The sequence below is a fragment of the Chlorocebus sabaeus genome, chromosome 5, assembly GCF_047675955.1.
Source record: "Chlorocebus sabaeus isolate Y175 chromosome 5, mChlSab1.0.hap1, whole genome shotgun sequence".
NCBI classification, from domain to species: Eukaryota; Metazoa; Chordata; class Mammalia; order Primates; family Cercopithecidae; genus Chlorocebus; species Chlorocebus sabaeus.
Window position 1 is genome coordinate 639,907 of NC_132908.1, and position 26,100 is coordinate 666,006.

General features: G+C 64.2%; 3 protein-coding genes and 1 long non-coding RNA gene across 10 annotated transcripts; 2 read left to right on the forward strand and 2 right to left on the reverse strand.

The window, feature by feature from the left end:
- LOC119621154 (uncharacterized) lies at positions 1-1,430 on the reverse strand. The gene is made up of 2 exons (XM_073015692.1): positions 1,211-1,430; positions 1-1,117 (listed from the first exon to the last, which is right to left on the reverse strand). The coding sequence occupies exons 1-2, from the start codon at positions 1,428-1,430 to the stop codon at positions 120-122; spliced, it is 1,218 nt and encodes a 405-aa protein (XP_072871793.1). The 3' UTR covers positions 1-119.
- Positions 1,224-7,216, forward strand: MCRIP2 (MAPK regulated corepressor interacting protein 2). Its single transcript, XM_007980512.3, has 5 exons — positions 1,224-1,480; positions 1,557-1,686; positions 6,160-6,287; positions 6,525-6,626; positions 6,862-7,216. Exons 1-5 carry the CDS (start codon positions 1,429-1,431, stop codon positions 6,930-6,932), a joined length of 483 nt encoding a protein of 160 aa, XP_007978703.1. The 5' UTR covers positions 1,224-1,428; the 3' UTR covers positions 6,933-7,216.
- LOC140711640 (uncharacterized) lies at positions 6,860-7,987 on the reverse strand. The gene is made up of 2 exons (XR_012092879.1): positions 7,655-7,987; positions 6,860-7,474 (listed from the first exon to the last, which is right to left on the reverse strand). It is a non-coding gene; the product is annotated as an uncharacterized lncRNA (long non-coding RNA).
- Positions 7,988-8,009: 22 nt separating this feature from the next.
- On the forward strand, positions 8,010-25,897 carry WDR90 (WD repeat domain 90). Of its 7 annotated transcripts, none has more exons than XM_007980482.3 (40): positions 8,010-8,579; positions 8,715-8,891; positions 8,976-9,084; positions 9,259-9,429; positions 9,685-9,793; positions 9,889-9,956; positions 10,338-10,441; positions 10,521-10,739; positions 11,131-11,199; positions 11,932-12,042; positions 12,116-12,261; positions 12,336-12,393; positions 13,388-13,506; positions 13,705-13,866; positions 13,963-14,093; positions 14,162-14,278; positions 14,718-14,953; positions 15,146-15,285; positions 15,523-15,653; positions 16,199-16,329; positions 16,606-16,767; positions 16,948-17,076; positions 17,322-17,437; positions 17,511-17,551; positions 17,670-17,801; positions 18,386-18,489; positions 18,932-19,034; positions 19,332-19,453; positions 19,654-19,813; positions 19,909-20,099; positions 20,206-20,374; positions 20,535-20,646; positions 20,989-21,160; positions 23,813-23,935; positions 24,086-24,260; positions 24,356-24,486; positions 24,590-24,733; positions 24,808-24,927; positions 25,038-25,122; positions 25,516-25,897. In XM_007980482.3, the coding sequence occupies exons 1-40, from the start codon at positions 8,025-8,027 to the stop codon at positions 25,671-25,673; spliced, it is 5,712 nt and encodes a 1,903-aa protein (XP_007978673.3). In that variant the 5' UTR covers positions 8,010-8,024; the 3' UTR covers positions 25,674-25,897. The 7 variants fall into 7 exon arrangements, with proteins under 7 accessions (XP_007978673.3, XP_007978632.3, XP_072871071.1 ...); XM_007980441.3 differs by having other exon boundaries at positions 25,598-25,897; XM_073014970.1 differs by having other exon boundaries at positions 17,322-17,551; positions 17,653-17,801.
- The last annotated feature ends 203 nt before the right edge of the window (positions 25,898-26,100 follow it).

Here is a 26,100-nt window from a genome sequence, read left to right on the forward strand (position 1 = left end):
CACAAAGCAGCCCAGCACAGACTCCCCCAGCACAGAGCTCCCAACACAGAGCAGCCCAGTAAAGATGCCCCCAGCACAGAGCAGCCCAGCACAGACTCCCCCAGCACAGAGCCCCCAACTCAGAGCAGCCCAGTAAAGACGCCCCCAGCACAGACGCCCCAGCACAGAGTCCCCCAGCACAGAGCCCCCAAGCACAGATCCCCCCAGTACAGACGCCCCCAGCACAGAGTCCCCAACACAGAGCTCCCAAGCACAGAGCCCCCCAGCAGAGTCCCCCAGTACAGACGCCCCCAGCACAGAGTCCCCCAGCACAAAGCCCCCAAGCACAGATCCCCCCAGTACAGACGCCCCCAGCACAGAGTCCCCAACACAGAGCTCCCAAGCACAGAGTCCCCCAGCAGAGTCCCCCAGTACAGACGCCCCCAGCACAGAGTCCCCCAGCACAGAGCTCCCAACTCAGAGCAGCCCAGTAAAGACGCCCCCAGCACAGACGCCCCAGCACAGAGTCCCCCAGCACAGACGCCCCCAGCAGAGTCCCCCAGCACAGAGCTCCCCAGCACAGAGTCCCCAACACAGAGCTCCCAAGCAGAGTCCCCCAGCAGAGTCCCCCAGTACAGACGCCCCCAGCACAGAGTCCCCCAGCACAGAGCTCCCAACTCAGAGCAGCCCAGTAAAGACGCCCCCAGCACAGACGCCCCAGCACAGAGTCCCCCAGCACAGACGCCCCCAGCAGAGTCCCCCAGCACAGAGCTCCCCAGCACAGAGTCCCCCAAGCACAGAGCCCCCAACACAGAGCTCCCCAGCAGATGCCCAACAGAGTCCCCGTGTAGAACCCCCCAGCAAAGCCCCCTTGCACAGACACCTGCAGCACAGGGCCCCCAGTACAGAGCCCCGCAGCACAGGAATCTCCCCAGCACAGGAATCCCAGCACAGGGATCCCAGCACAGGGATCCCCTGGCATAGGGCCCCTCAGCACGGGGACCCCCAGCACAGGTTCTCCTCCAACGCCTGTCAAAGGTGGGCCCCGGGGCTCCCAGGACCCTGCTGGCACATCGCGGCTGACCCCGCAGGGCCCTTGGGACCTGCCGCCAGCAGTCTTGAGTCCGGTGCCCCGGGACTCACCTAGCCTCCAGGCAGCAACTGCCTTCCCGGGCCGCAGGGCGCTTCGTCCGCCCTGGCCTCGCGCCGCCGGGGGCTGGGGCGGGGTTGCTGCCGGCTCCGCCCCCGCCTGCCAGCTTCCCAAAGGGCCCGAGCGCTGCCTCCGCCGCGAGTCCCGGGGTTGGCCCGAGCCCGTGCGGGCCCTTTAAGGGCCGGGGGCGTGTGACGGGCCCGCCCCCTCCCCGCAGCGCCCGCCGTCCGTTAAGTGCGAGCCCGGGCGCAGGGGCCGGATCTGGCCGGGGGCCGGCGGTGGTGTGGAAGCGGCGCGCCATGTACACCATCACCAAGGGGCCCAGCAAGCTGGTCGCGCAGCGCCGCACAGGTGCGCACGGGCCGGGGAACGGGGACGGGGACGGGGCGGGGCGCGGCGGCGGCTGACCGCCCTCCGGTGCCCGCAGGTCCCACGCAGCAGCAGGTGGAGGGCCGGCTGGGCGAGCTCCTGAAATGCCGGCAGCCCGCGCCGCCGACCTCGCAGCCCCCGCGGGCGCAGCCCTTCGCGCAGCCGCCGGGACCTTGGCCCCTGTCGAGGTGAGACGCGAGCGGCCCCGGCCCGGCCCGGCTTCCCCTCCCCCGCCGGCCGCCTGGCGCGGAGGGTGACCTTGGGGGAAATGTTAGTAAGGTCCGGCCACGTGCTGCGGGCGGGGCGAGCGCTGCGAGCGCTCCGGCGGCGGGGGGTGCGCGGGTCCTGCCCACTACGCGCCCGCGGGCCTGCGCCTCGCGCTTCCGCCTCACCTGGCCGGGCCCGGGCCCCCAGCGGGGAGAAAGCTGGCCCGCTCTTGGGTCGCGGGGGCCTCCAGCCTTGGGCGGCGGCTGGAACCCTGACGTGCAGCAGGCCCAGGCCACCGTTCGCGGAGAGCGCCGGGCGCTGCTCCTCAAGGTCTCCCGGCTCTGCCCTTGCAGAGCTCAGTGGGGGAGACGTGCGTGTGCTTCCGTCGGGCAGGGCCTCTGCCCTCCTCCGGCCTTCACCCCAGACACCCTGGGGCAGTGGGGCCTCCTCCTCCCCTTGCTTCTGCCTTTCCTAACCCAGTGCCCTCCCAAGACCACAGGCGCCTCAGTCCGGCCACTGTGGCCTCCCCTTGGAACCTCAAGGGTCCCAGTGGGCAACACCAGGCCCACTGGCTGTTGTCTCTCTTTTTTTTTTGGAGTCGGAGTCTCGCTCTGTCGCCCAGGCTGGCGTGTTCTGGTGCGATCTCAGCTCACTGCAACCTCTGCCTCCCGGGTTCAAGCGATTCTCCTCCCTCAGCCTCCTGAGTAGTTGGGACTACAGGCGCCTGCCACCATGCCCAGCTAATTTGTATTTTTGTATTTCACCATGTTGGCCAGGATGGTCTCGATCTCCTGACCTCGTGATCTGCCCGCCTCAGCCCCCTAAAGTGCTGGGATTACAGGTGTGAGCCACCGCGCCCGGCCTGTTCTCTTAAAGTCCCCATCTGAGGTCCTCTGTCAGCCAGTGAGACATGTGGGAGTCGAGTGGAGTTCACCCCATGTGCGGCAGGGCTGGAGGAGCCCTGGGCAGGGCAGGGTGTGTGCTGCCCTCTGCTCCCTGGGGTCACCCACCTCCCCACCCCCAGGATCCAGTGCTGGGAGCTTCTGGCAGCAGTGGGACCTCTGCATGAAGGCCCCACCCTGCTCCTGCACCTTCTTGGGGCAACCACCTTCCCTCTGTCTTTTTTTTTTTTTTGAAATGGAGTTTCGCTCTTGTTGTCCAGGCTGGAGTGCAATGGCAGGATCTCCACTCACCGCAACCTCCGCCTCCCAGGTTCAAGCGATTCTCCTGCCTCAGCCTCCTGAGTAGCTGGGATTACAGGCACGTGCCACCACACCCAGCTAATCTTGTATTTTTAGTAGAGTCCATGTTTTCTCCATGTTGGTCAGGCTGGTCTCGAACTCCCAACCTCCAGTGATGCGCCCATCTCGGCCTCCCAAAGTGCTAGGATTACAGGTGTGAGCCACCGTGCCTGGCCAACCAACCCCCTTCCCTCTGAACCACCCCACCCCATGCTGCCACCCATCTCCCTGCCTCATTTTATTTTTTTCTTTCTTTTTTTTTTGAGACGGAGTCTCGCTCTGTCGCCCAGGTTGGAGTGCAGTGGCCGGATCTCAGCTCACTGCAAGCTCCGCCTCCCGGGTTCCTGCCATTCTCCTGGCTCAGCCCCCCAAGTAGCTGGGACTACAGGCGCCCGCCACCTCGCCTGGCTAGTTTTTGTATTTTTTTTTAGTGGAGACGGGGTTTCACCATATTAGTTAGGATGCTGTCGATCTCCCGACCTCGTGATCCGCCCATCTCAGCCTCCCAAAGTGCTGGGATTACGGGCTTGAGCCACCGCGCCCGGCCTTATTTTTTTCTTTCTGAGACGAGGTCTTGTTCTGTCACCCAGACCGGGGGGTGCAGTGGTGCAGTCATGGCTCACTGCAGCCTCAACCTCCCAGGTGCAAGCGATCCTCCCACCTCTCAACTTCTTGAGTAGCTGGGACGATAGGCGAGCACCACACCTGGTGAATTGTTAAATTTTATGCAGATGGGTCTCACTATGTTGCCCAGGCTAGTATTCAATTCCTGGGCTCGAGCAATCCTCCCGCCTTGGCCTGTGGAAGCGTTGGGGTTATAGGCGTGGGCCACTGTGCCTGGCCCTGCCCTGCCCTGCCCTTTTTTCTCCTTGCTGCTTTTCGATACTCCTCATCCCTCACTGACTGGGCGCAGGAGGAGGGTGTCGGGGTCCCTGCGCGTCTCCTCTGCTGCACCCGGAGGGTCAAGTCTTGTCATCCACGATGTGTGCTGGCTCTGGTTCCTGCCAGGTATGGGTCTGGGCACTGCCCAGGACAGTGACAGGCCAGATACACCTTTGTTTGTTTTTGAGACGGAGTCTCGCTCTGTCACCAGGCTGGAGTGCAGTGGCGTGATCTCGGCTCACTGCAACCTCCCCCTCCCAGTTTCAAGTGCAACCCCAGCCTCCCGAGTAGCTGATATTACAGGTGCCCGCTACCATGCTTCGCTAATTTTTAGTATTTTTAGTAGAGATGGAGTTTCACCATGTTGGCTAGGCTGGTCTTGAACTCCTGACCTCAGGCGATCCGCCCTCCTCGGCCTCCCAAAGTGCTAGGATTACAGACGTAAGCCACCAGGCCCTGCCCAGATACACCTTTGAAAAGTTCTTTCTCCTGGTGGGAGACAGGTTGGGAGGCAGTAAGATAAACTAAGGTGATATAAGTCATTGAGGAGATAAGATGGGGCCATGTGGTCACCCGACCCCAGGGCAGATGGAGGGCATGGGGACTGCCACAGGAAGGGACAATGGGATGAGCCCCACAGGGTGAGATGGGGCAGCCTGCGAGAGACGGGGGGGTCTGAGGCCCAGTGAGGGCAGGCTGGGGGGTTGGCTTGGGGGCTGTACTAGGTCAGGGCCGTGGACTCTGTTGTTGGATTTTCGATGACATCCTAGCGTTGCCCCCACTCAGCATGTGATGTGCTCAGGTGGATTCTCTCCCAAGCCCAGCTTCATGGGCTGAAAAAATGGTGAACTGTGGAGGGGAGATGAAAGGATACACTCCACAGCTTTCAGCTCCCTGGGCTGAAGTTTGCCCGGAGCAGTGTCCCTGGAAGTGGGAGAGGTTGGCAGTGGTCCACAGGTGCACGCTGGGTGGGTGCCCTTTCCCCCAGAGAGCCGCAGCCTTACGTAACCAGAACCCCTGGGGTGGTGCCTGCCTCCCGGGGCCCATCTCAGCCCGAGGGCCTCCACCTCCGCCCTGCGATTCACAGCCCCTGGCAATGTTCTTCTCTCCTTAGACATTGATAATCCAACCGCCAAGCTTTCTTGGAGTTTTTGGCTTTCCAAGATGGGAGTGGGTTGCAGGCAAGAGAGCTTTCCAAGTGGACAAACTTTATTCCCTGTGGTTTGTGCAGAAACTCAGGCAGCGGGCAGGCCTGGGAGGTGTCGGTGCCCCTGCCCCTGTCCCATCTCCACCACCTGCACGTTTTAAGATCCTCTGCGGCCACCAGACCCTGCCAGCCCCGGAGCCGGCGGGACCCTGCGCCCCTCAAGACGCTCCTCTTTATTTTAGTGCCCCTCTCAGCTGAGGAGGAACCGAGAGCGGCGCTGGGGCACCTGAGCCCAGGAAGGCAAGCAGGCCGGCCGGGACCGCGAGTGCCTGGCGGAGCAGGCGCAGCCCAGGACTCCCGGCTCCCACCTCCGGCTGTAGGTGCGGCCCCATTCCCTCCACAGCCCTGTGCCGGGCTTTGTGTGCTCAGGGCTTGGCTAGCTGGGGCCGCCCATCCCTGCCCTAGGCCCTGCTGGCCTGGACGGGCCCAGGGACCTGCTAGATGTTGCGTGCAGCACTGCGGGAGCCATCTCATTTGGCATCGCCCCTTGTCTCGGGCTGGTGGGGAGTGAGTGAGGGTTATAGTCACTCTCCCCACTCAGGGACTGCCTATCCCGGCACCCAGTGCTCATCCCATGGGACCTGGGGGCAGCCAGGGAGAGGGCAGAAGCCCCTCGTTCCCGTCCAGGTCCATCCGTCCACAGAGGGAAACATCATGGAGATGGAGGCGCTTCTGTGGGGCGAGAATGTGGCCTAGAACCGCACCCAGAGTGGGGGTTTGGGGCAGAGACATGGTCACGGACCAGGTCGTGGCTCAGGTCAGAATCTGGGCTGCTGATGGGATGCAGGTGGCAGCACGGGCACCTGCAAGACCCTTGGAGGGGCACGGAGTGGGGCCCGACCAGGGGTTTGGGACACCAAGACTGAGGCCCCCACCCTACAGTCACTCACTTCCCTCAGGGCAGAGGGCTGCAGGTGTAAGCTGAGCTGCCGATGACTTGGGGCCTGCAAGAGAGAGGCCTGGGCCACTGGCTGCTGCAGGTGGCTGCTCTCTGGGGTTCAGGAAGTGCTTAGGCTGGCCGGGTCTGGGGACAGTGGGCTGGCCCGGGGCTGCTCCTGAGTTCTGCCAGGCAGCACCGGGCCTGGGACGGGCACCAACCATGTCCGTCTCCTCCCTCCCTGCAGTCCAGGGCCAAGGCTTGTGTTCAATCGTGTGAATGGCCGGCGGGCCCCCTCCACGTCCCCATCCCTCGAGGGGACCCAGGAGACCTACACACTGGCCCACGAGGAGAATGTCCGCTTTGTGTCCGAAGGTAGCGAGCAGGGCCAGAGGGTGCGGCTCAGGCTGCTGGGTGCAGTAACATGGACCTGGGATGGCCCCACTTCAAGCTGACCCCCAGCCGCTGCAGGGCTGTGCTTTTCCTTGGCACTCTGCCCTTGTGTCCTGTGACCAGCCCTGTGTGGGGCTGGAGTCCAGGGTGACCATCAGGCCCTGGGTGGGCGATGGGGTGCCTGGGACCTGGCTCAGCCCGACTACCCTCCTCCCACAGCCTGGCAGCAGGTGCAGCAGCAGCTGGATGGTGGCCCAGCCGGTGAGGGCAGGCCAAGGCCTGTGCAGTACGTGGAGAGGACCCCCAATCCCCGGCTGCAGAGTGAGCCCCCCAACCCTGTCCCCCCAGGAGAAACCCCCCAGTCCCTCTGATCCTGACCCAGGCCCTGCCAGGTTCCCACCCCAGGGGATGAGGGAGGGGACTCTTGTGCAGCAACCTCTTCTTCCCAGCGCCTGCCGCACTCAGAGCCCGGGTGAGTGGCTTGTGGTTAGCTCCAGGGGAGAAATGCTGGCCAGCCTGGGAGGCAGCATCACTGTCCAGCATTCTCTGCCCACAGACTTCGTGCCCATTGACCTGGATGAGTGGTGGGCACAACAGTTCCTGGCGAGAATCACCAGCTGTTCGTAGTGGCTGCTGGGAGAGGGCGCTGCTGCACAGCCGACCTGTGGCCAGGAGAGAAGCATGGTGCCCCACCCACCCACTGCACCTGGCTGGGCGCCGGCCACACCTGAAGTGCCAGCATTTGGACTTTTGCACCTGTTGTTCCCTTGGCCCGGCTGTCCCAACCAAGCTGCCATGGCGAGGGGCCGAACCCATCTGACCTCAGCCCTGCTCACTGTGCCCAGGGACCAGCAACCGGCCCCTGGGGCTGGTGGGGAGGAGCTCCAGGCTAATAAAGTCGAGAAACTGCCTTTTTGGAGTGTCTTTGACTTGGGAGGGTGTAGGGGAGTCCTCATGTCCAGTTCCAGTCCGCAGCCTGGGACACCAGGCCCAGCACAAACTCCCCTTGTAGCCCTGTCCCCTCAGGCCCTTGGCTTCTCACCCAGCTGCCCTCTGACAGGTGGGAGGAACGTTGGCCAGCTCACCTTGCTTGGAAGTCTGTGGACCCCACTTTGCTCCTCCTTCCTCTCCCGTTGGCGTTGACTGGGACAAGAGCCGAGACTCAAGGCCTAAAGACATGAAAAGGTCCTGACCACCTCCCCCCACCACCAGGATTGGGGCTATGTCTCAGAACGCCAGGCCCCATTCTGAATCCGCGGGCCCGGCCGCGGGACACTGAGCGAAGGAGTGCGTGGGGAACCTGCCAGGACGAGCACGGGAACCAGGCACTCCGCGGGCGCCGGCACTACCTTCCCTGATGAGCTGGGGTGACCCAGTCCACCTGAGTCAGGACCCAGGGTACCCAGGTGTGGACCAGGGGCCTCCGGACGGCGAGAGAGCGGAAGGGTGAGGCCCGGCTGTCCGTGGCATGGCCAGGCCTCAGTGCAACCTCGCCTTGCTGCTTGCACGCGGCAGGAGCTCCGGCCGAGGCGCTGACAGGTGGGCAGGGGGGAGGGTCCGCAACCTGCCCGGGCTTCGAAGCCGGTCGGGCTAACACGGGGCTGCCTCGGGAGGGCCGCGGGGCAAAGGGCAGCGGGGTCAGCTGCCGGAGCAACCCTGGAGGCTGTCGACGTGAGCGGGGTGCTTACAAGGGGGAGGTCACGTGGCCAGGGTGCCGCCATGACGGCGGAAGTGATGGCGGAAGTAGCACCGTTGTCAGGCAGCCGTTGCCAGGCGCCGCGCTGCGTGTCCCGCGCTGGGCGCGCGGACGCTAAGGCGGGAAGCTCGAGCGGCGCCATGGCCCCAGGTAGCGCGCGGCGGGCGCGGGTCCCGGGTTCCGGGATTCCGGCGTCCAGGGTCGGCGGCCGGGGCGCTCAGGGCCCCCGCCTAGGCCCCGAGGCCAGAGTCCCCGCTCGGGCAGGGTACCGCCTGCCGGGCGCCCACCCTCGGGCTCCCGGAGCTTGGCTTCCCTCGGGCGCCCGGACTCGTCCCGCCCGCCTCGCTGGCGTTGGCGTCGCCGGGGAAGGCGCGGGGAGCCCTGGCCCCACCGGCTCCTGCCTGGTCCCCGAGGCCCGGCTCAGCCCCGCAGTGGCTCCCGCTCGCGTGGCCGGGCCCCCTGACGCCCGCCGCCCGCTCCCCGCAGCGTGGCAGCACCCGTTCCTCAACGTCTTCAGACACTTCCGGGTGGACGAGTGGAAGCGCTCCGCCAAGCAGGGGGACGTGGCCGTGGTGACGGTAGGCGGCCGGGGCTCGCCCGGAGCCCACACCCCTGCCCTGCCCCCGGGAGAACGGCCCCGCCCCCGAGGGCCCCCTCAGCCCCGCTGCACTTCTCCTGGGTGCCGTCGGTGACGCGGGCTCCCGCTTCTCCAGGACAAGACCCTGAAGGGCGCCGTGTATCGCATTCGGGGCTCAGTCTCTGCCGCCAACTACATCCAGCTGCCTAAGAACAGCACCCAGTCCCTGGGGCTGACCGGGCGGTACCTGTATGTGCTCTTTCGGCCCCTGCCCAGCAAGCACTTCGTTATCCACTTGGATGTGTCCACCGAGGTACAGAGCCCGCGGCTGGGGGCTGCATGGGAGCCCCAGCACCCCTGCGGCCGGTCTCCTCAAGGCCCTGCTCCGTCCCCACAGGACAACCAGGTCATCCGTGTGTCTTTCTCCAACCTCTTCAAGGAATTTAAATCTACGGCCACCCGGCTCCAGTTTCCCTTCGTCCTGGAGGCCAGGACACCCCAGAGAGGTGACACTGAGATGGGGTGTGGATGGTCCAGGACAGGCGGCTGGAGAGAGCTGGTGCAGGCCCAGTGAGGCTTCTCTGTGGCCTGGGGGACAACCTGGCAGGGGCACAAGCTCACAGTTCTGGGAGTCGGGCTGTCAGGCGGGTGGGCGCTGACCCTGAGTGCCTGTCCTGCAGCTCTGGTGGGTTTGGTCCCCCATGGAGCCCGCTGGACCTGCCTGCAGCTCGACCTGCAGGACATTCTCCTGGTTTACCTGAACCGTCGCTACGGCCATCTCAAGAGCGTCAGGCTGTGCGCCAGCCTGCTGGTCAGGAACCTTTACACCAGCGACCTGTGCTTTGAGCCTGGTGAGGGCCGCACCTGTGCTCCCCACTCCACGTCTCACCCGTGCTGTCAGCCCTGGAGAGGCCCGAGTCCAGGGTGCTTGGGAAAGTACAGTACTCAAATCTGTGCTGTTTCTGATCTCTGGGAGAACCCCATCCCGGAGGCGCCCAGGGGTGGGGTGGTGGCTGGGCTGGTGGTATGGCGGTGCCTTGGCAGGTGCCCTGTGCTCAGGTGGCCAAACAGCCTCCCTTGACCTGGAACAACCCTGCTCCTTGTAGCCATCTCTGGGGCCCCGTGGGCAAAGCTGCCCGTCACTCCTATGCCTCGGGAAATGGCTTTCCCTGTGCCCAAGGGAGAGAGTTGGCATGACCGCTACGTCCATGTCCGGTGAGTGGTTCTGCTTTTTTCCACGGCGGCCTTGGTGGTGGGAGGGTAGGTGGCCCTTGGGCCCCCAGACGCTGACTCTCCCTCTGCCTGCCAAGGTTTCCAAGCAACAGCTTGAAAGTGCCTTCCAAGCCGATTGACAAGAGCTGTTCACCTCCTGAGGCAGGTGGGCCCGTGGGGTCAGCCGGGACCCAGGTTAAGGCCTATAGGGTGCGTGGGGCTTGGTAGGAGAGGGGAGGGCTGGGAAAGGACCCAGTGGTGTGCTGGCTGCAGCTGGTGCAGGGACCCAGGGAAGGCTGTATGTAGGTTGTCCGAGCTCCCAGAACCACATGGGTGGGAGGTCTGTGTGAGGGGTACCTGGGGTCCCCAAGCTTTCTAGCTGGAAGAGGGGGGTTTCAGGGCCTAGGGCGGAAGTGGGATGCTGGCTGTGGGTCCTGCAGAGCCTGTGAGGCTAGGCCACTTGCTGCTGCTCCTCCCCAGGCGTCACCTTCACCAGGGGTCTGCATAGCTCACCCCTGGGTCACTGGGGGTCTTTGCTCTGTTGTAGTCCTCCTGGGGCTGGGGCCACAGCCTCTCCCTTGCCCGGTGGCCTCCGGCAAACCTGTGCAATTCAGTGTGTCTCCAGTGGTCCAGACACCCAGCCCCACAGCCGTGAGTATCCCCTTCGCCCTCTGAGATGGGGTTGGGGCGTGACGGCCCAGGGCACTGATGGGCACTTGTCCCCCAACAGTCCGGCCAGGCCCCCTTGGCACCCAGGCCCTTCCCAGAGGTCAGCCTGTCCCAAGAGCGCTCAGAGGCCTCCAACTCGGATGGCCCCGTTTTCCATAGCCTTGAGCCCTGGGCCCAGGTGAAGGCCTCTGACGTCCCCACGACTGCTGCCGGCACCCACGTGTTGACTCACGAGTCGACTGAGGTGCCTGTGGCCCTTGAGGACGCCAGCTCCTGCAAGGTGAGTGCCCATCCCACAGCAGGCGGGGTCCGGTGATGTGTGGGCCGGGGCAGCTGGTAGCCTCCCACGAGATGGGTTCAGGATGAATGTGTCTCTGACGGTCTCCTCTGATTCAGCCTCCTGAGGCTGGCGGGAGGCAGCTTTGGGGAAGAATCTCTGTCCACAAAGAGTAAGGAAGCCCCAGCTGGTCTGTGGGGGGCCTTGGAAGGTCTGGCAGTGCAGCCGGAGTCCCAGCTTCCTCCCTAGCACACCAACAGGAGCTACCCAGGAGCAGGGCAGTCTTCTTGAGAGGCAGGACCCAGTTAGGGGTTGGCGGGGCCCGGAGTTGGTCAGGGGCGTTCTGGGGGCCTGGCTGAGCCTTCCAGGGCCTTGATGTGAATGGCTGTTTCAGCGCTTCCTCCCGGACCCTATCCTGAGGCTCAAGGGCGTCATCGGCTTTGGGGGCCACAGCACCAGACAGGTGAGGCTCCTGTGGCTGTGTCCAGAGCAGCTCCTGTTGGCTGACTTGAGCGCTGATATGGGACGGGGAGAAAGGAGAGACCTATATATCCTGTGGTGGCTATGTGGGCTCCCGAGCCCCCTGGCCACAGCGGTCCCGTCCCCCTGCAGACTGCTGCTTCCCGCGTGCTCAGGCATCTGCCCCGCCCACAGCTGCTGTCACCTCCTGGTACCAGGGGGCTCTCAGGGTCACAGGCATCTCTTACTTGCTGGGCTAAGTGCTCCCCCCGAAGACCCAGAGCTCTCACGTCTTTAGAGCTCTGATGGTCCATACCAGCAGCGTGGGGCAAGGCTGTGGGCACAACCTGTGGGTCCCTGATGGGTGGCGACGGCCTTCTAGGAGAAGGCCTGCTGGGTGCCTGCTCTGAGTGTTTGGGGGCCCTTTGGCTTTTTGTTATCCCCACCCCGGAGTTTCTTGCACTGGAGGCAGGGCTTAGAGGACAGGCGTCTGTGCATGTGTGTGCGCGTGCCTGCTTGCATGTTCCAGCTGTTTTGACATCTGCAGCCTGTGACTCGGGTGTGTAGCGTGTGCAGGGTGTTTTCTCTTGCCCCTGGGTGGCTGTGTGCCCAGGTGTATGTGCCGGGCCTGCCACCCCCTCTCCCTCGGCTGGAGTGGGAGGTGAAGCTGACCTCCCAGCAGACAGGAGGGGCCTGGCATAGCACCAGTCCTAAGCTCCCTGCCCCCTTGTGCCAGGCCCTGTGGACCCCGGACGGGACAGCTGTTGTATACCCCTGCCATGCGGTCATCGTCGTCCTGCTCGTGGACACGGGGGAGCAGCGCTTCTTCCTCGGCCACACAGACAAGGTGGGTGCTGCCTGGGCCCAGGGCAGCTCGCACCTGCAGCCTCTGCACCCTCCCTCACCCTTCTGCCTCCTAGGTATCCGCCCTGGCGCTGGATGGCAGCAGCTCACTATTGGCCTCGGCCCAGGCAAGGACCCCCAGTGTGATGCGGCTCTGGGACTTCCAGACCGGGCGGTGCCTGTGCCTGTTCCAGAGCCCAGTGCATGTCGTCTGCTCCCTCAGGTGGGCACAGGTCTGCCCCACGCAGGGGGTGGGGGTCAGCCCAGGCGACACTGACCACCTCCCCCCGTTTACAGCTTCTCTGACAGTGGGGCCCTTCTCTGCGGGGTTGGCAAGGACCGCCACGGGAGGACGGTAACAGGGCCCTGGCCGGGGGCTGGGGGCCGGGGGGGCCGTCCTGATGCACGCAGGCAGCTTAAAGGGTCTTGGTTTTCTGAACCTCCACCTCATGTGATCCTGGGTCCCTGCTCTGTGTCCTCCCTGTGGTGGGGCTCTGTGCACTCCGATGTTCATGCCGCCCCCCTGCTCTCTACAGAAAGCACCAGCAGCTCACATTTCTCACATGTCTTCGTTTATCGGCCATTGGAGTCGGTTTAAGTCAGCGTTTACACACCTTGCCTCGTTCTCTCTGCTGGTGATGCGGTTATGAGATTTTCACATGGCAGAGCCCCTGCAGCTACCCACGCTTGGGCACGTCCACACAGCCAAAGCGCCTGGCGTCTCGGTGGGGGCACTTTTTTAGAACACTTTGTTTTGAGGGAGGGCCTTGTTCTGTCACCTAGGCTGGAATGCATTGGGGCAATCATGGCTCACTGCAGCCTCGACCCCTCCCTGACCTCCCTGCCAGCTGGACTCGAGCCATCCTCCTGCCTCACCTTCCCAGACAGCGGGACACAGGCGCGGGCCACTGCACCTGGCTAGCGTTTTGTTTCTTTAACTTTTTGTAGAGATGGGGTTTCGTTACATTGGCCAGGCTGGTCTCAAACTCCAGGGCTCAAGCAGTCCTCCTACCTCAAGCCCCCCAAAGTGCTAGAATCACAGGCGTGAGCCACTGTGCCCGGCCGCGAGCTGCTTTTTATCTGCCTTCCGGCTTGTGGGGGGGTTTTTACTTCTGTGGATGGGATGCAGCACTCAGCATCGTGGGTCTCTGTAGTCGTCCCAAAGCTGCCACATGTCAGGGCGAGAAGATGGAGGGGCTGGTTTCCTTCCACCCTCCACAGCCACACGCTCAGAGGCTGGTCTCTGCGTGAGAGAAAAGCCACCTCCAGGTGGGGCTCAGCTGGGCCTGGCAGAATCAAGGCGGCACTGACTGGCCCTGCTGTGCGGGCTCAGCCTGGGCTTGTTGCAGATGGTGGTGGCCTGGGGCACTGGCCAGGTGGGCCTCGGTGGCGAGGTGGTCGTTCTGGCAAAGGCGCACACTGACTTTGACGTCCAGGCCTTCCGGGTCACCTTTTTTGATGAAACCAGGTGATGCAGCCACCCATCCACGATGCTGGGAGAGGGACTGGGGTCCGGAGCGGGGACTGGGGCCCGGAGTGGGGACTGCGGCCCGAGCACCTCCCCCTGGCTCGGGGACCGTCGTTCCCAGCCTTGGTTGTGTATCACGTCTCCTGGCGGGTCAGGGCACTGCGGGCTGCTGCGGTGCTCAGTTCTCATTCCTCGCAGGATGGCATCGTGTGGGCAGGGCAGCGTGCGGCTCTGGCGGCTGCGTGGCGGGGCGCTGCGTTCCTGCCCCGTGGACCTGGGGGAGCACCACGTGCTGCAGTTCACCGACCTCGCCTTCAAGCAGGCCCAGGACGGCTGCCCGGAACCCTCGGCTGCCATGCTGTGAGCCCCTGCCCTACCCCACAGCTTGCCCCAGCGTGGGGGCCCTGGTGCTTGGTACCCTGAGGGCCTTACCTCCCCTGTTGCCTTCTTGGGCAGCTTCGTGTGCAGCCGCAGCGGCCACATCTTGGAGATCGACTGTCGGTGCATGGTCGTGCGGCATGCCCGCCGCCTGCTCCCCACACAGACTCCGGGCGGCCCCCACCCGCAGAAACAGACCTTCAGCACAGGTAAGAGGGCTCCTGCCGTGTGGCGAGGGTGGCAGGGACACTGAGGCACTGACGCCCCCTGCCCCCAGGCCCCGGCATTGCCATCAGCAGCCTCAGTGTCTCCCCGGCCATGTGTGCTGTGGGTTCTGCGGACGGCTACTTGCGGCTCTGGCCCCTGGACTTTTCCTCGGTGCTCCTGGAGGCAGGTGAGGTTGTAGGCACGCTCCTCCAACTCGGGGAGAGCCTCGCCTGGATGCTGGGGCAGGGAAGGCCAAGTCCCTGGGGCTCTGCTGTCAGCCGCCCTGGCTCCTGGCTGCACAGGGAGCCACGGGGCCAAGCGATGTGTCCTGAGCCCTGGGGTGGCTGATGCCAGGGTGGCCCACAGGGCAGCCTCACAGAAGGGCTTGGTGGGCCATGGGTAGTGGGCAAAGCCCCTCAGCCTGGGTCCTGCCTAGCCTCAGAGTGGTGGTCTCAAGGGAGCTGCAGCTTGCAGCCATGTGGAGCCTGGGACTTTGAGCAGCAGGGAGTGCATTTGCTCAGGTCTTGGGGACCTGAAGCCTGAGCAGTGGCTGCCCAGGGTTGGCTCTGGCATGCCGCTCACCCCGGGGTGGCCCTGGGAGGTCCCTGATCCTGCCCCACCCACAGAGCACGAGGGCCCCGTCAGCTCAGTCTGTGTCAGCCCCGACGGCCTCCGTGTGCTGTCCGCCACCTCCTCGGGCCACCTGGGCTTCCTGGACACGCCGTCCCGGGTGTACCACATGCTGGCTCGCTCCCACACCGCCCCAGTGCTGGCCCTCGCCACGGAGCAGAGGCGGGGACAGCTGGCCACCGTGTCCCAGGACCGCACCGTCCGCATCTGGGACCTGGCCACCCTGCAGCAGGTGCGGTTGGTGGGGCGGCGCGGCAGAGAAGGCCAGGAGGTCGTGAAGCAGGGGTTTGTCAGCAGGGGTGAGGGGGGCCTATAGGGACCTAGTCTTTCCAGGCTGTGTCGGCCCTGTGGGTTTGGGCCTCCTGGAGAACCTTTGGGCCCTTGTGATCCCTGCCGTCCCCTCAGCACGGCCCCTGTCCCACAGCTGTACGACTTCACATCATCAGAGGAGGCCCCCTGCACCGTCACCTTCCACCCCACAAGGTCGATCTTCTTCTGCGGCTTTAGCAGTGGGGCCGTGCGCTCCTTCAGCCTGGAGGCCGCTGAGGTCCTGGTGGAACACACGTAAGTGCCCAGCCAGCCACCAGCCCCACGGAGACCCGCGGTGGAAGCTGGGGTGGCCAGGCGGGGGTCATATGCAGGATGGCCAGCGCTGGCCGGAGCCCCACCCTTTGCTGCCCCACAGGGACTTCTGTGGCCAGGCTGGTTGGCTGGAGGTCGAGGGACCCTGTGGTTCTTGGGGGTTCACGTCCTAGCTGGGCTTTGGGGCTGGGTCCAGCGGGGTCCCTGTGTGTACTGCAGGTGCCACCAAGGAGCCATCACCGGCCTGACCGCCACCCCTGACGGCCGCCTGCTCTTCAGCTCCTGCTCCCGGGGCTCCCTGGCCCAGTACAACTGTGCGGACCCCCAGTGGCATGTCCTCCGAGTGGCAGGTTGGGCCCCCCGCAGCCGCTCCAGGGGACTCCTCCAGGTGGGAGAGGCCTGGGTCTGGTGCAGGCCAACACCTCGACACACGTGCCGGTTTCCTGGTCCACTGGCTGGGTCCTGTGGGGCGGCGCGGCTGCCTCAGTCACCTTGTCAAGGCCCTGAGATTGTGGTTTAGCGTTTGCCTGCCCCCAAGGCCAGAGGTCAGCCCAGGTCTGTGCCCAGGAGGAGGCAGGCAGCCCAAGCTCCAGGTCAGCAGCTGGGGTCAGACCCAGCCACGGGCACCTGACCTGTCCTGCGGCTACCATAACTTGGGCCACCTGAGTGGTCACTTGTGACCACTGCTGGCCCACAGGGATTCCCAGCTCCCCTGGCAGCGCCTGGCGCCCACTGGCACCTTGGCGTTCCTCTGCCACTGTGACGCATCTGCGCTCCTGGGCTGGTGTTTCCCGAAAGTGGGGGCAGGGGCAGCGGCCTCCTTGGGCCCTGGCCACGTGTACCCTGGCGCTCCCTCCCCCCGAGCTGACCCCTGCCCCGCCCCATGTGGCCACAGCGGACATGGTATGGCCGGATGCCCCTGCGAGCCCCAGCACTCTGGCAGTCAGCAGGGATGGCCGCCTGCTGGCCTTCGTGGGACCCTCCAAGCACACAGTGACACTTATGTGCTCGGCCTCCCTGGACGAGGTGAGTCCAGCCCTCCTGGGTCGACTGGGCCATGAGAGGCTGGCTGCAGGGGCAGGAGGGAGGTCACGGCCACTCGAGCAGGACCTAGGCCCTGTCCCGCCTCCTGTCACAGTACACATCAGCCATGTGGGGTCCAGGTGTGGCCAGGTTCCTGTACAGGGCAGACGCTGCCTGGGTGTCTAGTGAGTGTCCCCGGGGCCTCCCTCCCGAGCCTGGCCCTGGGTGGCACCAGCTCTGCCTGGGGACCTGACTGTCGGCCACTTGCTGCTATCCCAGCTGCTGCGAGTCGACATCAGCACTCTGGACCTGGCCAGCGGCCGCCTGGACTCAGCCATGGCTGTGTGCTTTGGCCCTGCAGCCCTGGGCCACCTGCTGGTGTCCACCTCATCCAACAGAGTCGTGGTGCTGGATGCTGCGTCAGGCCGCATCATCCGGGAGGTGAGCCTCAGGGCTGCAGCCCGCCGACCTGGCCCTCCCTGTGCTGTCCAGGCCCGGCCTCTGTGCCTGCAGCCCCTCCAGCTGGGTGGGGGGCCATCGCCACACCCACAATGAAGGGAGGCCACAGGCTGCCAGCCACTTCCCTGAGACACGGCATTTCCCAAGAGCACTGTGTTCCAGCTGCCCGGTGTCCACCCTGAGCGCTGCTCCTCCTTGATGCTCAGTGAGGATGCCCGCTTCCTGCTGATGGCCGCTGGCCGGGCGGTCAAGGTGTGGGACTACACGACACAGGCCAGCCCAGGCCCCCAGGTGTGTGCGTGGGGAGGCAGGTGGCTTTGGCCATCAGGAAAACCTCCTCAGGTGGCCCGGGAGACCCCTGCAGGTATGGGTGGGGGCAGGGAGAGCAGAAGGTGAGAGGTAAGAGTGAGCCCTCAAGGACCCCCCATGCCTCCAGGGTCTCACGCTGTGTGGGGCTCACCACCCCCAGGGGCTGCGCACACGGCAGCATCCATGCCCTGCCTCAGGGTCCCTGCATGTGACGCCACTACCTCTAGGTGTACATCGGCCACTCGGAGCCTGTGCAGGCTGTGACCTTCTCTCCTGACCAGCAGCAGGTCCTCAGCGCAGGGGACGCCGTCTTCCTCTGGGATATCCTGGCCACTACTGAGAGGCAAGTGCCTACTCTCAGCTGTGTCTGCTTAGGCCCCCCGGCCCTCCTGAAACCCTCTCTCCTCCTTCTCCAGCGACCAAAGGTTCCCTGGGCCCTCCCCAGCCTGCGAGGCAGGTGAGTGGCTGTGCTCTGCAAGGGGGCAGGCACTGCGCTGACTCTGGGGCTGGTCCTGTGTCTGCCCAGCAGCCCTTCCTCTTCCTCCCCAAACATCACAGGGCTCCTTATTCCCCAGGCCTGGGCACAGGACAGCTAGAGGATGCTGCGTCCAGGGCCAGTGAGCTCCCCCAGCAGCAGGTCCCCAAGCCATCTCAGGCATCTCCACCACGGCTGGGCATTTGTGCCAGGCCTCCCGAAGGTGGCGATGGTGAGCAGCAGGGGTCCTGGGGGAGTGGGGGGATTCGGGTCTGAGGGCACAGGCCCAGTGACAGCAGGTACTCACGCATGTCCAGCTCTGGGGTGCAGGTACCATCACTGCTCATCAGGTGGGACACAGTGGGGTGAGGGGATGTGGGCAGCTTTTCCTATCCTCATTGGGCCCAGGCACTTTCACCACGTCGGATGAGGAAGGACCCTGTGAGGAGAGCTGTGACCCCGAGGGGTCACTGCTTACGGAGGAGGAGGCCGGCAGGGCTGGAGACGGGGCCTGGGCTGCTGCAGTGGGCTCCTGGGGGCTTGCCCTATCTCCCCGTTCCCCCAGCCAACGCTGTGAGCAGTGGAGGGCAGGGCAGGGACGCTGGTGCCGGTGCAGGGACCTGAGGGCGGTCGGTGAGTCCACCGTGTGAAGAGGCGAGGTCACCTGCCTGTGCCTGTGGCCCCGGCCTCTGCCCCGCTGTGCATTCTCACTGTGTGGTAGACCAGGGCCTTGTGGGGAGACTGCGTGTAGTGTGTGGGGTCTCTGAAAAGCTACAGGGCAGTGTGATGCCACAGGCTCTGCCTCCTCCCTGCCAGGCACCAGTGTCACCAAGAATTCAGGGGCCCCATGCACCACCTGCCCAGCTTCCCACAAGGCCTTCACACCTGCCAGGGCCAGCCGCGGCCCCCACTCTGCCAAGGTGGGGAGTGGTTTCTGGGAGCCCTCTTTTTCCCCAGCAAGCACAGAGGCCCCCCCAGGGCTCCCCAGCACCTCCTCAGGGTTGTTTTTGGTCTCCAAAGGTGATGCTCTGGCCTTCAGGCACCTGTCTCCTGGAGGCACCTTCATCCCGCACCCCCGCCCCTGCCCTCCGCCGGCCTCCAGACGGCACCCTGTGGTGGCCTCCTGCTGACCCGCCTTCCCCTCTCATCCAGAAGCTGCCCTTGAGAGCCCTACGGGCCTGTGTCCCTCCTGGCTCTGGCACACCGAGTGCCCACACCTCCCACCCCTGCTTCCCCATCTATACCCCTGGGTGCCCTCTGCAGCTGGTCTGGGTGTGCCCCAAAGCAGCCTCCCATGTGCAGGCTTTGGGGCCCAGGTGGCCATGCTGGGCCCCAGCAGCATCCGGGTCTCCTTCCTTGCAGGGCACTTCCCTGCCTCCCGCCAGCGGTGAGTGGCTGCGTCTGAAGGCTGTCGTTGGCTACAGCGGGAATGGGCGGGCCAACATGGTCTGGAGGCCGGACACAGGTGGGGGCCCAGAGCTTACCCCCACCCCCCCCCCCCCCCCGAAGATGCCCCCGCGCGTGGTCCAGCTGTCTCCACCCCAAGGCCAGGCCCTGGCGTCGTATGAGCGCCAGGCATCAATGTGGGGCTCTGTTCTCCCGGTAGCGCCTCCTGGCGATCCAGCCCAGGACATGGGAAGCACTTTGGCGGCCGGGCGATGGGGAGGGCGCGCCTGTGCCTGGGATGATGCTGACCCCGCGCCCCGCCAGGCCCCGCCCCCTGCGCGGCCCCGCCCCCAGGCCCCGCCCTCTCTCCGCACAGGCTTCTTTGCCTACACGTGCGGCCGCCTGGTGGTGGTGGAAGACCTGCACTCTGGCGCCCAGCAGCACTGGCCCGGCCACCCTGCGGAGATCTCCACGCTGGCCCTCAGCCACAGTGCCCAGGTGCCCGCCTTCGTTGCCCTCCTCCTCACCCAGGACCACTGTGCCTGGCAGAACCCAGCTCCCGGACCAATGCAGGCCCTCACCACCACAGACGGAGCCGATGGCCACCCCAGCCTCCACTCCAGCCAGAGCTGGCAGAGCTGAGGTGGGGCCAGCCGGCCGCGGCCTCCCCACTCACTGCATGCCCTCTTGCCTGCCAGGTCTTGGCCTCTGCCTCGGGCCGTAGCAGCATGACTGCCCATTGTCAGATCCGCGTCTGGGACGTGTCTGGTGGCCTCTGCCAGCATCTCATTTCCCACCGTAGCACCACTGTGCTGGCCCTGGCCTTCTCACCAGATGACAGGCTTCTCGTCACATTGGGTCAGTGGCAGAGGTGTCGGAGGCCACGGGCTTCCCTAGACCCCGGAGGGGGCTGCACCTGTGCACCTGACGCGGCTGCTGTGTGTCCTTCCCAGGGGACCACGACGGCCGCACCCTCGCCCTGTGGGGCACGGCCACCTATGACCTTGTGTCCTCCACCCGCCTCCCGGAGCCGGTTCATGGCGTGGCCTTCAACCCCTGGGACGCCGGCGAGCTCACCTGTGTGGGCCAGGGCACTGTCACCTTCTGGCTCCTGCAGCAACGCGGGGCAGACATCAGCCTTCAGGTGCCAGGTCACCCGCTTGGTGTTTGGGCCCAGGGGTCGTTTTGTGGGGTGGAATCTGACTGGGCCCTGGGACACCACTGACCCATGGCTACTCGTACCCTGCCAGGTGCATCGAGAGCAAGTCCCAGAGACAGTGGGGGCTGGAGAGCTGACCTCGCTCTGCTACGGGGCACCTCCCCTGCTTTATTGTGGCACCAGCTCCGGCCAGGTCTGTGTCTGGGACACACGTGCTGGCCGCTGCTTCCTGTCCTGGGAGGCAGACGACGGTGGCATTGGTGAGTGCCCTGCAGAAGCCCTGTGGCCCTCAGGACCCCTACCTGGTATCCTCAGAACTGGGGCAGAGGCCTCGTCTCCAGCCCTGGCGTCCGGGCAGCCTTGTGACCCAGGGCCTCTGGGAGGGCGGCCGTGGCCCCTTATGGCTCCTTCTGCCCCCAGGGCTGTTGCTGTGTTCGAGCTCTCGACTGGTCAGCGGCAGCAGCACAGGGCGGCTTCGCCTGTGGGTTGTGGGGGCTCTGTCGGAGCTGAGGTGTGAGGGCTCAGGCGCCAGGTGAGCCGTTCACCCCTGTGTGTTTGAGCTGCAGGTGGGTGTTGGTGTCCCTGACCGGGGCTTGCAGCCAGTGCCCCCCACTAGGCTGCCTTGTAGACCAGTCGTCTGCTAGCCCCTCCGAGGGACAGGCTTGGGTGTGGCCTGGGCCTCGCTGGCTGCCATTGAGGACGGGCACGGGCCCAGAAGCCCCAGCTCCACGGGCTTTCTCTTCTCCACCAGGAGGGCACAGATGGGTCCCAAGATGCCATGCTGAAGGCCCTGCCTCAGCCGGGGACCCAGCTGGCTCTTGTCAGCCTTGAGACCCGCTATTCTCTCCTCTCTTCTCCTCCCCTGCACCCTCAGGTCCAGTTCTGTGTTCATGGAACGCGAGCTGGTGCTGGACGGGGCTGTGGTGAGCGCCAGCTTCGATGACAGCGTGGACATGGGCGTCGTGGGCACCAGAGCAGGCACGCTCTGGTTCATCAGCTGGGCCGAGGGCACTAGCACACGTCTCATCAGTGGCCACAGGAGCAAGGTGAGGGATTTCCAGCCTGGACAGAGGCAGGGCAGCCGAACCTGGCGCCCTCCTGCCTGCTGGCCCCATCTCCGCCAGCCCGGAGTATTCCAAGTCCTGCAGTCAGTGGCTCACAGTGGCCGCCTGGGGTTCACAGGAGGGAGGCCTTGGGTGTGCACGTCCCTCAGTGCCATCCCGGGTGTGTCTGCACCAGGGAGCCGCCTGGCAGGCCTTGAAGGTATTCTCAAACTGTCCTTTCTATGCTATTGCTGTGCGTTTTTTTGTTTTCTTTTGTTTTGTTTTTTAATTGTCAAACCACATTAATCCGGGTGTGGGGGCTCATGCCCATAATCCCAGCACTTTGGGAGGCCGAGGCAGGCGGATCACCTGAGGTCAGGAGTTTGAGACCAGCTTGGCCAACATGGCGAAACCCTGTCTCTACTAAAAATACAAAAATTAGCTGGGCCTCCTGATGTATACCTGTAATCCCAGTTACTCTGGAAGCTGAGGCAAGAGAATCACTTGAACCCGGCGGGCAGAGGTTGCAGTGAGCCAAGATTGTACCACTGCACTCCAGCCTGGGCGACAGAGCAAGACTCTATCTCAAAGGGAAGAAAAAGATTAAAAACCCCACATCGTCTGTCCCCGCACCTCCCATAGACTGGCTTTGCTGACTCAGTCTCGTGGGCTCAAGAGGTCAGGAGGCCAGGCGGCTACTGGGTCGAGTTCTGCTCTCTCTGGGTCAGATCTGATCAGGTTCTGGTCGGTGTTGGGTCCAGTTCTATAAGGCCCAGCTCTGTCCTGCAGCCTCCTGGTGCTGGAGCCATGTCTCCAAGAAGCACACAGCACTCACCTCTCTGGGACCACCTGGCCTGGAAGCTCCGTGGCCTCATGGGGTTGGGGCAGCCACCGTGTCACCCCCTCACCCGCCAGCTACAGCCTTAGGAGAGGTGGCCTCCCGGGCTGAATTGGGGCAGCAGGACAGGTGCCAGTCCTTCCCTGCTGGACCAGGTTTCTGGTGTGGCGTTGGTCCAGCAGCTGCGGCCACGGGCTTCCTCCTGTGGGTCTAAGAGCTCTGCTTGTGGTCAGCTGGTCCCCACGGGATTGATTGTTCCTTGATGCCGAGTCCCATCTTCCAGTTGTCCCACACTTCTTTCTTTAGGCACCTGTCTTTAGTATTTGAAGATGACGATAGCCAGCAGAGGAAGTTGAGTGTGAGACGGGTGAGGGCTGTTTGCCTTTCTGGCGGCAGGTTTATTGAGGTGTGGTTGTCACAGCATGAGTTCTGTGCACTTCAGTAGGTGAGTTTCAGCATATTGAGCAGCTGTGGAACCAGAGGAAACCTTGTGTGTGCCTGTTCCTCGGTCGCTCTCCGTTTCCCGCCTCCCCAGCCCCTGGCAACCACTGAGCGGCTTTCTGTGTCTAGATTTTCCCGTTCAGGATGTTCTGTAGGAACTGGCTCACCTGGCTTCTCTCCCCGACTGTGGTTTCCAGGGTCATCCCGGCCGCTGTGTGTGCCAAGCCAGTCATTCCTCTTTACGGCCAAATACTGTTCCATTGTATGGGTAGATCATGCGTGTGTCCAACCACCAGGGCCGGGAAATTCAGGTCCTGAGTCCGTGACCTGAGCCTGTGGCCGCTGGTGGCCTCCCTGTGATGTGGAAGTGTAAGGAATTCCGGGCCCCGCCTGTATGGTTCTGCCCGCGCCCGGACTTCACCATTTCCTTACAGGGCCCCGGGCCCCTCCTGGGGAGACAGACTGAGACGTCCCAGTCTGAGTCCCTGCAGTCCCTCATCGCTCAGCTGAACTGATTTTGTTTGTTTGAGACGGAGTTGCTTGTCACCCAGGCTGGAGTGCAGTGGCCCGATCTCAGCTCACTGCAAGCTCCGCCTCCCGGGTTCACGCCATTCTGCCTCAGCCTCCTGAGTAGCTGGGAGTACAGGCGCCCGCCACCTCGCCTGGCTAGTGTTTTTTTGTATTTTTTAGTAGAGATGGGGTTTCACCGTGTCAGCCAAGATGGTCTCAGTCTCCTGAGCTTGTGATCCGCCCGTCTCGGCCTCCCAAAGTGCTGGGGTCACAGGCGTGAGCCACCGCGCCCGGCTGAACTGATTTTCTTAACGAAGTGCATCGTGTTCTCACTTGCACGTAAAGTCCACATTTGGTGCCAGCTGCGTCGCTTCCTCTCACTAGTGAGTGGCACCTGTGTCTCTTTTCTGCCAGTCCAGCAGTCCCAGCTGTCAGTGGCACCCATATAATGACACGTCTGCCTTTCCCCCCGATCGGCGTGCAGCGGTTTTGGGAGGAGAAACGCGACTGCCTGGTGTGCTCGCTGCAACCAGCAGCGTCTGTGCTTTCAACCTCGTTCTGCAGCCTGCTAGGGACACACAGCCACACTGCTGTGTTTCAGGTGCCGTCAAAACAGCTTTCTTCTCGGTATCCCACCGGGTTTGACTGGCTAGTAGGCTTGCTTTGGTTTGGACTCACCCAGATCTAGCGCAGGGACGCACACAGGAGGCTGGAACTGCTCCTTTTCGCCATGTGCAGTTGGCCAGGGCCAGAGGCACGTGCTCTGGTTTGGACAGCCCGGCCCTGGAGGCTGGAATAGAAAATGCCTGTGTCCCTTTCTCCTGCCAAGGGGCCAATACCCCCAGCCTAGCTATGGCTTCCCTCAGGTGAACGAGGTGGTCTTCAGCCCCGGGGAGTCCCACTGTGCCACGTGCGGTGAGGACGGGAGTGTGCGGGTGTGGGCCTTGGCCAGCATGGAGCTTGTGATCCAGTTCCAGGTGCTGAACCAGGTGTGTGGGGAGTGCCCAGGCTGGGGATGGGGTGAGGGCCTGCTCACAGGGGGCCTGGCATGGGTGGGGCAGCTGTATCCTCTCTCTGGCCTGAGTGTGTGTCCCCAGGACCCCTGTGAGTTTTGAAGTTTCCCCACTGTGGGTCCTCAGAGTTGCCTCTGCCTCGCATGGAGCCCCCGGTGCTGTGGCCGCCCTGAGCAGCAGCGGCTAGCGGCAGGCTATGGCGACGGCTCCCTGCGCATCTTCAGCGTCTCCCGCACAGCCATGGAGCTCAAGATGCATCCCCACCCGGTGGCGCTGACCACTGTTACCTTCTCCACCGATGGTGAGGAGTTGGGTGTGTAGGGGATGGTGCCGTCCTCACCTGGCCCAGGTCCAGTCTCTGGGCTGGGGGCTCACAGGGTGACGGTGTGGTCCCAGGTCAGACTGTCCTCTCTGGAGACAAGGATGGGCTCGTGGCTGTGAGCCACTCCCGCACAGGGATGACCTTCCGTGTGCTGAGTGACCACCAGGGCGCCCCGATCTCAACCATCTGTGTCACACGCAAAGAGGTAAAGCAGCCCCAAGAGCCAGGGAGCAGGGGCTGGGGTGTTGGGGGGGCAGGCCCCATCTTGGCAGAAGGCACATATCAGCCTTCACCCACTCCATTCCCAGTGTGAAGACTTAGGGGTGGAGGGCGCAGACCTATGGCTGGCTGCCAGTGGGGACCAGCGGGTCAGTGTCTGGGCCTCCGACTGGCTGCAGAACCGCTGTGAGCTTGTGGACTGGTTGAGTTTCCCAATGCCTGCCACCACGGAGGTAAAGCATGCTTCTGGCACTGTGGGTGGGGCTGGCGCCCGTCCACCCCACCACAGCATGCTGTGCCTTTGCAGACTCAGGGCCACCTGCCGCCCTCCCTCGCTGCCTTCTGCCCCTGGGATGGGGCGCTGCTGATGTACGTGGGCCCTGGCGTTGACAAGGAGGTGATCATCTACGACCTCTCCCAGAAGCAGGTACACGCACCTGCTGCTTGTCACCGGAGCCCCAGGGATCCGGCGTGGTGGGTGGGACCTGGCTGAGCCCTGAGCCCACAGGCCTGGAGCCTCACGCTGGCTGCCCACAGGTGGTGGAGAAGATACCACTGCCCTTTTTTGCCATGTCCCTGAGCCTGTCCCCGGGGACCCGCCTCCTGGCTCTTGGCTTTGCTGGTGAGTACTGGGGTGGGCCGGTCTTAGGTGGGGGCCATGTAGGCTGACTGGTGCCCTGCTCCAAGACAGGTGCCTCACCCGTGCCCGGGCCCCTCGTCTCTGGGGTGGGGTGAGGACACCTGCCCTAGAGAGGGTCCCGGGGCCAGGAGACCATGATGCCGGTGAGGAACCAGGCACGACGCCCAGCACAGGGCCTGAATGCAGGGTGGCCAACAGCCTGGCAGTGATGGGCCCCCTAGTCCCAGTGGCACGTGGAGGGCACAGCCAGGAGCCCTTGTAGCACCGGCTCCCCCGACCAGCATCGCGCCCAGCGGGGATAGTCCGGGTGGGTTGGGGGAGCCCTCTGCGTGCTGCCTGGCCCTGACCCTGGCCCACCTGCGCCATCTGCCGCAGAGTGCATGCTGAGGCTGGTGGACTGTGCCACGGGGACTGCGCAGGACTTTGCTGGCCACAACAATGCAGTGCACCTGTGCAGGTTTACACCGTCTGCCAGGCTGCTCTTCACGGCCGCCTGCAACGAGATCCTGGTGTGGGAGGTCTCTGGCCGCTGAGATGCAGCAGGGACATGGTGCTGTGTGTCACGGCTGGTACCTGGACACAGGCTTGGCAGAGAAGTCAGGTGGTCAGTGGCCTCATGCTGGGACAGGCCAGGATTCATGTAAATCGTCTGGACAAAGCTGTTGTGAATTTCGCGATCTGAAAATACTTTAATCTGTTGCCCTTTTGCCTAAAGAAATTTTAATATATCTTGTAATAAACATGGGCATTTATTGCATTATTGCTGCATTGTTGCACCGGCTGTCTCTGGTCACTCCTGGCCTGAGCTCAGCCTCTGCCCGTCCCTTAATGGGCTGTTTGTCAAGGTTCCTGTAGTGCTCTGAAGCAATGACGGGTCGGCCTGGCGCCGGGAGCCTGCGCTGCCTGCAGTGCCCGGCGCGTCCACGCAGTGGCGCTGCCACACATCTGGCCGTTCTGGCC